The 12524-nt window shown below is 40.0% G+C and overlaps 1 protein-coding gene across 1 annotated transcript; it reads left to right on the forward strand.

Moving 5' to 3' along the window:
• Positions 1 to 1073: 1073 nt before the first annotated feature.
• RPS23 (ribosomal protein S23) lies at positions 1074 to 2855 on the forward strand. The gene is made up of 4 exons (XM_007451710.1): positions 1074 to 1108; positions 1569 to 1728; positions 2405 to 2525; positions 2654 to 2855. Exons 1-4 carry the CDS (start codon positions 1105 to 1107, stop codon positions 2798 to 2800), a joined length of 432 nt encoding a protein of 143 aa, XP_007451772.1. The 5' UTR covers positions 1074 to 1104; the 3' UTR covers positions 2801 to 2855.
• The last annotated feature ends 9669 nt before the right edge of the window (positions 2856 to 12524 follow it).

Raw genomic sequence — 12524 nt, forward strand, 5'->3', positions numbered from 1 at the left:
ACTCTTCAAGCACTCAGCTCCCCCCTCCCTGATCCCTCAGTTCTTGAGAAGCGCCAACCCATTCTACTTATGGAGAATCCCTCTTCTTGGAAGGCTTTACCCATACACTTGTCTGAATGACTCCCTCTCTTTAGGATCTCAGCTCAAATGTAATCGCCACAGAGATACCTTCTAACACTACCCTTCTAACACCACCCTACCCAAGGTAGCCACCTACACCCCCAAGTCACTATCACCTAACCAACTGCATTTTCTCTATAGCACCTTATCCATATATAAAACTATCTTTTTATTTTAAATACACTTATATTTTGTCTTCTCGTACCTAGAATATAAACTTTATAAGAGCAGAAACCTTCACTCTCTTGTTAACTGTTGTATCCTCAAGTGCCTAGAACAGTGCCGGGAACAGAGAATACGTTTTAAAAACTAGTTGTGGAATGAACCAACATCCCAGAAAACTTTCATATCTATTTCATTCTCCAGGAGAAACGGAAGTTAAAGACTCAATTAAATGAATCACCCAAGATTCCACAACCAAGACGGCAGCTTTGAGGTTTAAGGCCGGGTCTCTCACTAAAGCATGGGTTTTTAAATACTACGTCACCTTGCTTCACTAAACGTTTTTCAATTTACTGTGCTTCTTGTGAGTAGGAGTTAAGGCTCCGAGGTCTGATTTTCCAAACTGTAAGCAAAAGCCCTCCACTCGACTGCACGTAGACCCACACGCCTGACCTCTCCGTCCTCCGACCCAGCGCCACAAAGCCCGCCCTGTGGGTTTGCCCAGGGCGCCTGCGTCAGGGGCGGGGCTCGTGCAAAGGCTTCTGGGATTGGTAGTCCCTGTTCCTTCTGTCTAAGGCATTCACATAAAAAGAAAGAAACCCCAGTGAAAATTAGATATCTCTGAATTGCGCACAAATTAAACACGACGCAGATTCTGGAAAGTGGTGCAGACTTCTCGTTTTCTACCGAGAGGCGCCAGCCGGACAAGGCGCTGCGCAGACAGCCGCAAGGGTCCTCATCTGGGCGGGGCTTGCTCGCGATGGCTTGTGGCTCCTTCCTGCGCTGCTTCTCTCTTTCGCTCAGGCCAGTGGCGCCGGCAGGATGGGTGAGGTGTCCCGGGCTGGGGTGAGGGGGCTGCGTGCAAACTGGGGTTTCGGGGACGGGCGGGCAGATAGAAACGGAACGGTGAGGGGGAGCCACGGTGGGGAGCAGACGGGGAGCGCCGGGGGAACGCCGCTGCCGCAGGCACATGGCCGGGCGGGAAGGGGCCAGGGCTGCTCGGAGGCCGCGGAGCCGGAGTTCGAGAGGGACGCGGGGGCGTTGGGGAGGGCGCTGCTCCCCCTGAGCTTTAGCGCGGGGCTTCATTCGTTGGGGAGAGCACACCTGTTGGAGCGCTTGTGTCCACGTCTTAGATGGTTCAAGGGAAACTGCGGTTCGGACTAGGGCCAGGGTGTGATGTCAGAGCCTACCGGCCTGTAGTCTAGAGGAGGCTAGTAGTACCTGAGATAATGTAAAAAAAGATTTGGGTGTTTTTACTGGGGATCTAAGGTGATTTTCAATTTTAGGCAAGTGTCGCGGTCTTCGTACTGCCAGGAAGCTCCGTAGCCACCGACGAGACCAGAAGTGGCATGATAAACAGTACAAGAAAGCCCATTTGGGCACTGCCCTGAAGGCCAACCCTTTTGGAGGTGCCTCTCATGCTAAGGGAATTGTGCTTGAAAAAGTGTAAGTGAAAGTCCATCGCTCTTTCCTTCATGGTTTTAGTATGGTAACTCGGGATAGATGCGCTTGAAGAAGTCTTGATGTAAATTCTAGGTCTTTGTGTAGCTGCGTCTTTTGGGAAGTTAAATAACCTCCAGAGGTTTTTAAACTTTCAACATTAGTTTGGAAGGAATTGGGGTGGCATCGGAGGGGAGAAAGTAGCGATAATGAAACAAGGGACATTATGAGAGCTTAATATGTGTGGAAACTATTCTAAGTAATTCGCACCCATCAACTATTTCATCTTTACAATTATGTCTTTCCCGGTGAGGAAACTAATATGGAGAAGTTTCTTGCCTGATGTTCTACAGCTAAGATTGAGCCACATGAATTTGCCAGCACTCGACTGTTTTTTGACTTTATGAAATGATCCCATCAAATTTAGTGGTACTGATTTGAATCCAGGATTTCTAGCTTTATTTCTTGGTTCGTGTTTTACAACTATAAAGAGGCTAGAAGTTTCCCCTATTGGTCTAATGAAACTAAGACTAAAGAAAAACTTCATTTAAGTTTAGCAATTGAGGATTATGTTGAAAAGGTAGGAATACTACAGTTTCTAATAAGTTTTATGCTTAATGAACTAAAATGTGTCCCTTTTCAGAAAGCCAGCTTACTGTGTTACATGCTGTTTATGTTTCAGAGGGGTTGAAGCCAAACAGCCGAATTCTGCCATCAGGAAGTGTGTCAGGGTTCAATTAATCAAGAATGGCAAAAAAATCACCGCCTTTGTACCCAATGATGGTTGTTTGAATTTTATTGAGGTAAGTGTTTTAGTCTGTTAGCTTCTGTTTCTGGGGTAGCAACTGTTTCCCTCAGTTGTTTATAGGCTAAATGGGTATTTTTGGTGATTACCACTTACACCAGAAGTAAACTGTTGATTTTATTCCAGGAAAATGATGAAGTTCTGGTTGCTGGATTTGGTCGCAAAGGTCATGCTGTTGGTGACATTCCTGGAGTCCGCTTTAAGGTTGTCAAAGTAGCCAATGTCTCTCTTTTGGCCTTATATAAAGGCAAGAAGGAAAGACCAAGGTCATAAGTTTTGATGATGATAGTAATAAATTTCCATATGCCAAAAATATGTTTTGTGTCTTTTCTTACTACAGAAATGCATTGTATGCTTTACCAATTTTAGGAGATTGAGAAAACAGTTAATTCAGGATTTTCTAGAGTAAATGGAATTGATAACAATTTTTTTCCCTTCTCCGTGGAATAAACAATATTGCTTAAATCTGGAATAAATATACAGTGTTCCTGTGTAAGGGCCTAAAAAACTCTGAGCTTCTAGTGGGAATCATCTTGGGATCTCTGAGAAATGTACATTCCTGGATCCATCTCCTTAGGGACCCAATATGATAGATACTATGGTCAGGTTACTCCCTGCTCTGGTGATTTTCATTTATCTAAAGGTCATCAGGATCCATCTGGTAATTTTGTGTTTATGATAGCAAAACTTAGGCACTACACAGTTTAGTAGACAGGAGTTAATGGAAGTGTATCCCAGGCAAATTAAGGCGTAAGGGAGACCAGTTATGGAAAGATTGATCTAAGTACTCTTGTCTTGAGCTTGTCAGTAATATAGATTTTGACCTTGAGATTTATTTCGAGGCACACAAAGTAGTGGAAGTGACTACGTAGAAATGGTCCAGATGGGTTGGTTGTCTTTTGATAATTGAAGTGGGTGTTGGTTGGGTACATAGGGGTCCTCTGTCCACAAATTGCTTGAAGGTTTCGATAGGAAAAAACGGTAAAATTATATCTAAAAAAGTTTATTAGCCTTATGAAATCTGTGATCTGAAGAACTGCTTTTGGCAGCATTAGTAGGTATGAGTTAATTTTTTCTCTGAGTTAAGTTTAAGATCTTTGGAAAATGGAAATTTTTGTCTTACTATCTCCCATTAAGATCAAGACCAGTATCCATACCTGGCATAGAAGACCCTGTGTGTTGTCTTTTCTCTGCCTGCTCAGCAGCACGACCTCTCACTTGCTCAAACCTGCATTCCCTAACCAGCTTCAGGTAGTGCCTGGCAGGTCACCTGCTGCTCCTCCCACCTCAGACCTCTCTGATCCCAAATTCACACTTCACACTTGTGCTTATACTTGTACTCTCTGTGCTTATACTTGTCGCAATTGTGTGATTGTCTTTCCACGAGGGTGGAGACAGGCTGTTTTTTATTTTTTTAATTGAAATATATTTGACATATTACTAAGATGTACATGTTAATTTGGTACTTTTTTCTTTTTTTTAATAGGGGAAAAGCTTTTATTCACACACCCAACTTGAATAATACCAGGGGAGTGTACCAAATTACCAGTGAGCAAGTTGGTTTTCGTAGACATGTTCTATCTTTAACAGGCTTTCTCCACTGAAAAGTTCAACCAAAGATATCAAATATAGACGTACACACATAGTACCATTCTCTAATCAATTCCACAGGATTTGGAGAGATGAGAAATATCTCTTTCATGAGAGCGGGTGCTAAGTACATTGTCAGTTTGCATATGGTTTTTTTAAACATTGGAGCATAATTGCTTTACACTGGTGTTAATTTCTGCTTTATAACAAAGTGAATCAGCTATACATATACATATATCCCCATATCCCCGCGTCTCCCTCCCATCCTCCCTATCCCACCCCTCTAGGTGGTCACAAAATACTGAGCTCATCTCCCTGTGCTACACAGCTGCTTCCCACTAGTTGTTTTACATTTGGTAGTGTATATGTGTCCATGCCACTTTCACTTTGTCCCAGCTTACCCTTCCCCCTCTTCGTGTCCTCAAGTCCATTCTCTACGTCGGCATGTTATTCCTGTCCTGCCCCTAGGTTCTTCATAACCTTTTTTTTTTTTTTTTACATTCCATATATATGTTAGCATACGGTATTTTTTTTTTCTCTTTCTGACTTGACTTCACTCTGTATGACACTCTAGGTCCATCCACCTCACTAAAAACCCAATTTCGTTTCTTTTTATGGCTGAGTAATATTCCATTGTATATATGTGCCACATCTTTATCCACTGATCTGTTGATGGACACTTAGGTTGCTTCCATGTCCCGTCTATTGTAAACAGAGCTGTAATGAACATTGTGGTACATGATTCTGAATTACGGTTTTCTCAGGGTATATGCCCAGTAGTGGGATTGCTGGGTTGTATGGTAGTTCTATTTTTGGTTTTTTAAGGAACATCTATACTGTTCTCCATAGTGGCTGTCTCAATTTACATTCCCACCAACAGTGCAAGAGGGTTCCCTTTTCTCCACACCCTCTCCAGCATTTATTGTTTGTAGATTTTTTGATGATAGCCATTCCGACTGGTGCGAGGTGATTCCTCATTGTAGTTTTGATTTTCATTTCTCTAATGATTAGTGATGTTGAGCATCCTTTCGTGTGTTTGTTGGCAGTCTGTATATCTCCTTTGGAGAAGTGTCTGTTTAGGTCTTCTGCCCATTTTTGGATTGGGTTGTTTGTTTTTTTGATATTGAGCTGCATGAGCTGCTTGTATATTTTGGAGATTAATCCTTTGTCAGTTGCTTAATTTGTATTTCTTCCCACTCTAAGGGTTGTCTTTTCGTCTTGTCTCTGTTTTCTTTTGATGTGCAAAAGCTTTTAAGTTTCTTTAGGTCCCATTTGTTTGTTTTTATTTCCTTTTCTCTAGGAGGTGGGTCAAAAAGGATCTTGCTGTAATATATGTCATAGAGTGTTCTGCCTATGTTTTCCTCTAAGAGTTTTATAGTGTCTGGCCTTACATTTAGGTCTTTAATCCATTTTGAGTTTATTTTTTTGTATGGTGTTAGGGAGTGTTCTAATTTCATTCTTTTACATGCAGCTGTCCATTTTCTCCAGCACCATTTATGGAAGAGGCTGTCTTTTCTCCATTGTGTATTCTTGCCTCCTTTATCAAAAATAAGGTGACCATATGTGCATGGGTTTATCTCTGGGCTTTTTATCCTGTTCCATTGATCTATATTTCTGTTTCTGTGCCAGTACCATACTCTCTTGATTACTGTAGCTTTGTAGTATAGTCTGAAGTCAGGGAGCCTGATTCCTCCAGCTCCGTTTTTCTTTCTCAAAGTTGCTTTGGCTATTCAGGGTCTTTTGTGTTTCCATACAACTTATGAAATTTTTTGTTCTAGTTCTGTGAAAAATGCCATTGGTAGTTTGATAGGGATTGCACTGAATCTGTAGATTGCTTTGGGTAGTATAGTCATTTTCACAGTGTTGATTCTTCCAATCCAAGAACATGGTTTATCTATCTGTATCATCTTTAATTTCTTTTTTCAGTGTCTTATAGTTTTCTGTATACAGGTCTTTTGTCTCCTTAGGTAGATTTATTCCTGGGTATTTTATTCTTTTTGTTGCAGTGGTAAATGGGAATGTTTCCTTAATTTCCCTCTCAGATTTTTCATCATTACTGTATAGGAATTACTGTATATTACTGCCAGAGATTTCTGTGCATTAATTTTGTATCCTGCTACTTTACCAAATTCATTGATTAGCTCTAGTAGTTTTCTGGTAGCATCTTTAGGATTCTCTATGTGTAGTATCATGTCATCTGTACTTCTTTTCCAATTTGGATTCCTTTTATTTCTTTTTCTTCTGACTGCTGTGGCTAAAACTTCCAAAACTATGTTGAATAATAGTGGTGAGAGTGGACAACCTTGTCTTGTTCCTGATCTTAGTGGAAATGGTTTCAGTTTTTCACCATTGAGATGTTGGCTGTGGGTTTGTCATATATGGCCTTTATTACGTTGAAAGAAGTTCCCTTTATGCCTACTATCTGGAGGGTTTTTATCATAAATGGGTGTTCAGTTTTGTCAGAAGCTTTTTCTGAATCTATCGAGATGATCGTATGGTTTTTCTACTTCAATTTGTTAATATGGTGTATCACATTGATTGATTCACGTATATTGAAGAATCCTTGCATTCCTGGGTTAAACCCCACTTGATCATGGTGTATGATACTTTTAATGTGCTGTTGGATTCTGTTTGCTCCTATTTTGTTGAGGATTTTTGCATCTATGTTCATCAATGATATTGGCCTATAGTTTTCTTTCTTTGTGACATCTTTGGTTTTGGTATCAGGGTGATGGTGGCCTCATAGAATGAGTTGGGGAGTGTTCCTCCCTCTGCTATATTTTGGAAGAGTGTGAGAAGGATAGGTGTTAGCTTTTCTCCAAATGTTTGATAGAATTCGCCTGTGAAGCCATCTGGTCCTGGGCTTTTGTTTGTTGGAAGATTTTTAATCACAATCTCAATTTCAGTGCTTGTGTTTGGTCTGTTTATATTTTCTATTTTTTCCTGGTTCAGTGTTGGAAGGTTGTGGTTTTCTAAGAATTTGTCCATTTTTTCCAGGTTGTCCATTTTATTGGCATAGAGTTGCTTGTAGTAATATCTCATGATCCTTTGTATTTCTGCAGTGTCAGTAATTTGGTACGTTTGTATGTGGTAACTGGACTGGCAGTTCTTGGTTTCCATCCCGATGCTTCCTAGTGCCTCTAATTGCACAGTTACTGGTTAAACCATTCCCAAATGCTGACCAGATGCTTCCAGATGGGCGTAATTGAGCCAAATCGGGAGCCCCTGGGCCTCGCCTGCCTGTAACAGAAGAGGCTGCTGAGGATCACAGTTTCACCCCTGGGCTCAGGTGCTGGGAGGGCACCCCTTGCGGGAGGGTGGGGCCCTGGCAGTAGGAAGCTCTGCTCAGGGGTGGGCGCGCGAAAGGGAGGAGGGGTCGGGCGATAAGGCCGGGTGGAACAGACAGCCACCTACTCCCGCGTCTCGCTCCTGCAGCGCTGAGACCTTAGCCAAACCTATAAAGATGAACAAGCCTGGGAGTTAAGACACCCTGCTACGATGGTTCGCACTTATCTCCTGGGTACACCCAGGACGCCTCTGTCCTGTGACGACTGACCCATAAATCCACCACAGGCGCCTCAGACCCAAATGTTTGACCCTGATGTGAGTTGCCTCTGCCTCCTGTGTATTCCCTCCATCCCACCCCCTACTCCCCCACCACCTGTGAATAAAGCCCCTTCATTCTTGGATCCTTCTCGAAGTTCTAGGGAGGGAAATGAGGCACTAACCTTGGGTGCAAAATTTAAGCAAAATCCCAGCAGCTCTTTTTGGTAGAAATAGAAAAGCTAATTCTAAAATTTGTATGGAAAGGCAAAGGAACTGGAATAGCTAAAACAATATCGAAAACGAAGAATAAAGGTGGAGGAATCACAAACTGGTTTTCAGACAATTTGTAGCTATAGTAATCAAGAGGGTGTGGTGTCGGAGGAGGGACAGACAGATCAATAAACTAGGAGACTGGAAATAGACTTACACAGGTGTGACCAACAGCTATGTGACAGATACAAAAGTAATTGAGGGGCGGACAGATACTTTTTTCAGTAGATAGTGGGGCCTTCGATTAGCAGAAAAATGGACTTCAACCTAAACTTCACACCTCTTACAAAAATTAACTCAAAATGGATCATATATCAATATAAAAAGTAAAGCTTTAAAAATTATAGACAAAAACAACATCTTCATGACTTAGGGTTAGGTGAAGAGTTCTAAGAGATTACACCAAAAGCACGTTCCACAAAAAGAAAAAAAGGATAAAGTGGTCTTCATCAAAATTAAAATCTTGTTCTGTGAAATATCTTGTCAAGAGGATGAAAAGAAACTACAGACTGGGAGAAAATATTTGCAAGTCATATATCCAGTAAAAGACTTGTATCCAAAATATATGAAGAACTCCCTAATCTCAAAAGTAAGAAAACGATCCTATTACAAAATGGACGAATGAACAAACATTTCACTGAAGAGATGACAAGCACATGAAAAGATGATTAACAGCAGCCATTAGGAAAATGCAAGTTAAAATCATAAGGAGATATCACTATACACCTAGCAAATGACTAAAATTAAAAATACAATACCAAGCACTGGAAAGACTGTGGAGCAACTGGATTGTTGGTGGGACTCACTCTGAAATGGTAGTCACTCTAGAAAAGTTTGGCAGTTTCTTATAAGGTTAACATATGCTTAGGATCCAGCAATTGCACTCCTGGGTAGTTATCACACAGAAATGAAATGTCTGCCCACACAAAATTCTGTACACAAATGTTCATGGCAACTGTATTTGTGATAGTCAAGAACTAGAAGCAACCTAAATGTCCTTCAGTGGGCAAATAAACTGGTTGCATCTATAAATGAAATGCTACTCAGTCGTAAAAGACACTTGTTGGGTGCAACAATTTCTGTGGATCTTAGTGGTATGCCAAGTACAAAAAGCCAATCTCAAAAGGTTACATATGTCTTGTATCATTTCATGTATATGAACTTCTTGAAATGACAAATTATAGCAATGGAGAAGAGATGGGTAGCTGCCAAGGATGAATGATGGGGATAGAGACAAACTATAAAAGAGTGGCAGGAGGGAGTGTCTTTGTGGTGATGGAACAGTCCTGTGTCCTGACTGTGGTGGTATTTACACAAATCAATACTTGTGATGGAATTTCATAGTCCCCAGAAAGTGCATATAAAAATTGATGAAATAAAGCAAGTTCTGTAGTTTAGTTAATAATTTACTGCTTTTGAAAATATACTCTGGTTATCAAGTATGTTATTAAGGGGAAGTTGGGTGAAGTATACAAACTATACTGTTTTTGCAACTTCTTGTGAGTCTTAGTTACAAATTAAAAGGTTTAAAAATTGTGGATGAGTAAATATTTAAATTCTGTGACCTCTTACATTTGCCTAGCAAACCCCAAACAAATCAGAAATTGTTAGTGCAGAAAGAATCTGGAGATCACTTAGTCCTGTGGTTCCCAAATCCAGAACATCAGAGTCCTTAAGGCATTTGTTAGATTATACAAATACTCCTGATCTTCTGGGAAACAATCTTTACAGTATTTCTGGAAAAAATCTGTCTTATCGACAAGCTATCAGGCAGTCTTTATGAAGCTATCCCCTTGCTTTCCGCACTTATGGGGATACTACTGCTCTATTCCAGCCACCTCATTTTATAAGTCAGAAGCCAAAAATAGCTCTTAAGTATTTTTGAAATAATTTGCCCAAGTAATTGGCACAGCTGAAACTAGAAAAATAATCTGTCCTCTAAATTAAACTGTTCCTATAGGAGATGCACCTCATAGCAAAATAATAAATACTACCTTACAGGTGGCTCCTTAGTGAATGAATTATGGCATACATAATGCTGGGTATTTAATAAGAGTTTTTGTTGTTAACTGTATTATGGAAATATACAATACCTCAACTATATGGGGTTTTTTCCTTTTATTTTTTGATAGAGCTGAGACAGTTCTAATTTGACAGCTATGCACATTTGAATGTATATCTTTGTATAGATGAATTTTCTGTGTTTCATTCCAGGTAAATGTCTGGATTTTGTTATAATAGTCAGCTGGGTAACATTCCTGGAGCCTGTTTCACGTTTGTCAAAGTAGCTAACATGTCTTTATTGATTTTACACAAAGTTGAGAAAAGAGACTAAGGTCATAAATTACCGTATTACAATAAAATTTTCACTAACAGCTGCTTGTATAATCTTTATTCTAACCTATAAAGTCTAAAATAAAATGGATCATCCAAGTATTAACTCACATTTCTTATGATATTGTACTTGGGGGACTGCCTTGGCAGGATGTACTAAGCATTCTTAGTTTCTAGCACAATTTCTATCCGTATGATTTGGTAAAATGATGTTATATTTACTAGTATGTGAGGAAAAGAAGTGGACTTTTTAAAGCTTATTGTCATGGTATTGTCACCACAGGAGTTTTAGAGCAAAGTATTAAAACATTTAACAACTGAATGTTTTAGAGTGATCATTTGAGGGCACCCAGGAGTGACAGATAACCAACATTTCCAAATATGCACACAAACAGTTGCCACCTCATTCAGACTGTCACTTAAGCCTTCAATATGTGGTGTCTATCTTCAAAATGAGGGAGCCACTCACATACAGCCCTTAGAACTTGAGCCAGGCTTGATGAACATCATTGACCTCCCTTGCTTCCCAGAGGACCTGAAGCTTTCAAACAGCAATTCTGAGGATAAGGAGAGCTTTTCCTGTAGGAGGGAGAGGAGGAAATTGTGGCCTCCAGATCACCCCTTCAGACCTTCCAGTCTGAGAAGTGTCAGCTTCCTCTGCAGGTCCTTACCAGTGATCTGCTTATTTGTGGTAATAAATTATTGACATGAATTGTCTAATCTACTCACAGTGTAGGAGTTTTTGTTTAAGTCTGGCTTTCTAAACCTCTTTGACTGTAGTTAATTAGAAGCCGAACAATGGGTCATGTTACTTGGCTGGGTTACAAGTGTAGGACATGCTGAGCATACCCAAATTTTCAAATAAGATGAGGTTATATGCTGATAAATACATTATAATGCTTTCTTACCTCTTTAACAACCAGTGAATGTTTAAACCTGTACAATAGGGGGCAGAGTGAGCCACATTTTAAATAATTCTTTTTTTATGTCAATCACAGCTGAGAACAGTTGAGGGAAATGTTACTTGTTGAAACACGTTTTGTCCATTAACACCTGCTTTGGAAACAATGACATGAAATAGATTGTCTTGTCATATCTTTCTCCCCCAACAGCTTGGTGAATTTGTTTATCCAGTTTATAAGAAGATATATTTCCTCTATATAGCTTGACAGCTTCAGGTATTCTGTTTTTGTGTGTTTGCAGGTAAGTTGGACCACACTGCCCCCCCTTAGGTTCCTGATAGATTCCAGGTATTTCCTTAGAATTTTAATTCCAGTATATACAATAGTTGACTTTGTTTATTCTATATTTTACACACTTTCTTATGTTTATAATTAGGTATTTTTGTTCCCCCTGTCACCATACCCCTTTTCCTCCTGCCCATGACATAACATAGATGTGTGTGTGTATGTATGGGTGTGTGTGTGTGTGTCTGTGTGTGTCTCTGTGTATAATAGAAGAAAGCCATTTTGAACAATTTATTGACTAAGAGTCTTGGTCTAGGATTATATTTTAGAGGGTCTAGGAACCTCCTGAAACTGTATGTAGAATTTTCTGATATAAATATGTACCTGTGCATGTATGCATACACACACACACACATACCCAACACATACATTTCTCTGGAAAAGGGATCTATATATTTTTCAGAGTTTTGAATGGTTTCTTCCCAAGAAACCAGCTACTGTTTAAATTTGTACATCAGTGAGCAGATTATTACATAATTATTACATAATTTTCCAATTTAATCACAGCTGAGAACAGTCGTGAGAAGTTGCCTGTGGTTTGACATCATTTATGAAATGTCCCCAGAGTGGTGAGGATCTGCGGATGCATGATCCAGGCTGCAGAACCTGCAACCTGCACATTTCACATACTGCTCTGACGGCACCAGCTAACCTAATTATGGAGCAGTGGGCCATTTTAGAGAAAAGTTCCACAATGTCACTGGTAAATGCAGAATCAGAAAGAGGGTATAAAGCCCCAACCTCAGGAATAAAAGCAGAGGGCAAAAACCCAAAGATGTTTTAACACCTAAGACTGAAGTAAAACTTGACAGAATAGATCAAATAAAAAATGTGCAGTGTGTGCCTGTAAAAACAAATGACACAACGTTTGTGTTTGCTTTAAAATATTTAAGCAACTATAAAGTTTTAAAAAAGGGTTAAATGAAGCAAATATGGCAAAAATCTTGGTAACTGCTGATTCTGATTTATAGGTATGTTAAAGTTCATTGTACTATTTACTTTTTGGTATG

This window comes from Lipotes vexillifer, unplaced genomic scaffold (genome assembly GCF_000442215.2).
Source record: "Lipotes vexillifer unplaced genomic scaffold, Lipotes_vexillifer_v1.1 scaffold740, whole genome shotgun sequence".
In the NCBI taxonomy this organism is placed as follows: domain Eukaryota; kingdom Metazoa; phylum Chordata; class Mammalia; order Artiodactyla; family Lipotidae; genus Lipotes; species Lipotes vexillifer.

Coding starts and splice junctions, on each gene's coding strand:
- RPS23 (XM_007451710.1), top strand. Junction 1,729..2,404: donor GGAATTGTGCTTGAAAAAGT/GTAAGTGAAAGT, acceptor TTTATGTTTCAG/AGGGGTTGAAGCCAAACAGC. Junction 2,526..2,653: donor GTTGTTTGAATTTTATTGAG/GTAAGTGTTTTA, acceptor ATTTTATTCCAG/GAAAATGATGAAGTTCTGGT.